This window comes from Malurus melanocephalus, unplaced genomic scaffold (assembly GCF_030028575.1).
Source record: "Malurus melanocephalus ecotype Western Australia unplaced genomic scaffold, MMel_1.1 scaffold_1426, whole genome shotgun sequence".
Lineage (NCBI taxonomy): Eukaryota > Metazoa > Chordata > Aves > Passeriformes > Maluridae > Malurus > Malurus melanocephalus.
Genome location: NW_026624658.1, coordinates 3,344 through 4,868, shown reverse-complemented (window position 1 = coordinate 4,868; position 1,525 = coordinate 3,344). Strand labels below are relative to the sequence as shown.

At 52.5% G+C, this 1,525-nt stretch overlaps 1 protein-coding gene across 1 annotated transcript in view; it reads right to left on the bottom strand.

Annotated features, from left to right (window-relative positions):
* Window positions 1–538: 538 nt before the first annotated feature.
* The window catches only part of TRNP1 (TMF1 regulated nuclear protein 1), a 3,131-nt gene continuing 2,144 nt past the window's right edge, over window positions 539–1,525 (bottom strand). Inside the window, exon 2 of the mRNA XM_057387897.1 lies at window positions 539–621. Within this exon, the coding sequence (XP_057243880.1) occupies window positions 539–621 (83 nt within the window). The remainder of the gene's footprint in view (window positions 622–1,525) is intronic.

Below are 1,525 nucleotides of genomic sequence, written 5' to 3'. Positions count from 1 at the left end.
TGCCCCAGGAGACGGGGATGATGTGCCACTGCCTTTCCCCATCCTGTGAAATCCTGAGCCTGGCATTCCCGGGGCAGACAGGGATCCTCATTTCACCATCTGCAGGGTGCAGAGCAGACCTGGGCTCTCCTTACCCGTCCACATCAACCTCCCCCATCCTGCAGGAAAACGGGAATRAGTGTGTGAATTGTAATGGATGTCGTGTTCCCGCTGAGGATACTCCTGGAATACAAAGTGGGATGAGGCTGTAACCTCACTGAGACTGTAGGATGGGCAGGAACCATCACACAGAGGTATTTTTAATTATTTCACTTTCTCTGATTTAATGGAGTTGATTTATTATAAATTTAAGGTCTTTCCCTGCATTTCCTCTAAGTCGGTTCTGCTCTAATCAGGTCAAAAGCTGATTTGCAAATAATCACCAGAGAAAGGGGAAAAATCGAGGGATTTAAGCCCAAGCTGWGCATTTCATACTATTAATTGAAAGCCCGGGAGAGATAATGTGTCTGCTCTCCTGGCTGAGACCCCTAAGCTGCGCTTAGCAGCGAACTCCCCCCTGGGCCCCGGGAATCACCTTCTGCTTGGGATTAACCACGGGAAATCTCCCCTGGGACTGAGGGACTGAAAGGGCAGAAATTGGGGAGCGCTGGGAGGGGTCAGAGCATCCACAGCTCCGCTCAGGGCAGCGCCAAAAGGAATTGTTTGAAAAGAGGGGTAAATGGGGAAAAGGGAGAGCTCCCCGGTGGGGGCCGTAAAGAGAGGATGGGAGCTTAAATATTTCTGTGCCACCTCTTTCCTGCAGATATTTGCGTGCAATTTGTGCCTTGTTTGCCACTTTACAGGAGATTTTCAGCACACACGATGTCTGCGTGTGCACACACGGACATGTGTGAATATTTAAATAGATGTACATACGTGGTGCCAGGCAGAGACCCCGACACCCACAGTGACATCCTGCTGCAGGAATTCYCAGCGCATTTTCCACATCTCCCCACACGCTCAGAGCAGGGAAGAGGTCGATAATCACAGAAATCCACCCTGGTATTAATTACATGCCATTACTGGGGCTTATTTGCTAATCCCCATTCTAATCGCCCTCCCGGTTATATTTCAACCAGCACCTCAGGACACTGCGCGTAATGAATAAAATATATATCAAAGTTTATTCGGGAGCACGGYGCGGGCAGCGCAGCCAGGGTTACACAACAGACCTGCTGTCACACCAGCGGAGGCGCGGCACATTCAGGCGTCAGTGAGACCCCCCACCCAGCCCAAACCCCGTCTTTTGGTCGTTTTAAATGAAAATAAATAACGAGGGGACTCGTGGTGTTCCAGGGGGATGGATTCATGCAGCCTGTGGGGAAGCCCCTGCGGAAGCTTGGCACAGCGAAGCGGAGCTGGTGGCTCGGGGAGGGACTGTCACCCGGGGATGGTGGCAGTGTCCGGACAGGGAGCAGCACCACGGGCTCGGCCGGCGGAACCGCTGCAATTCTGCAATTCCCGGCACGAAGGGTCCGAACTGTCC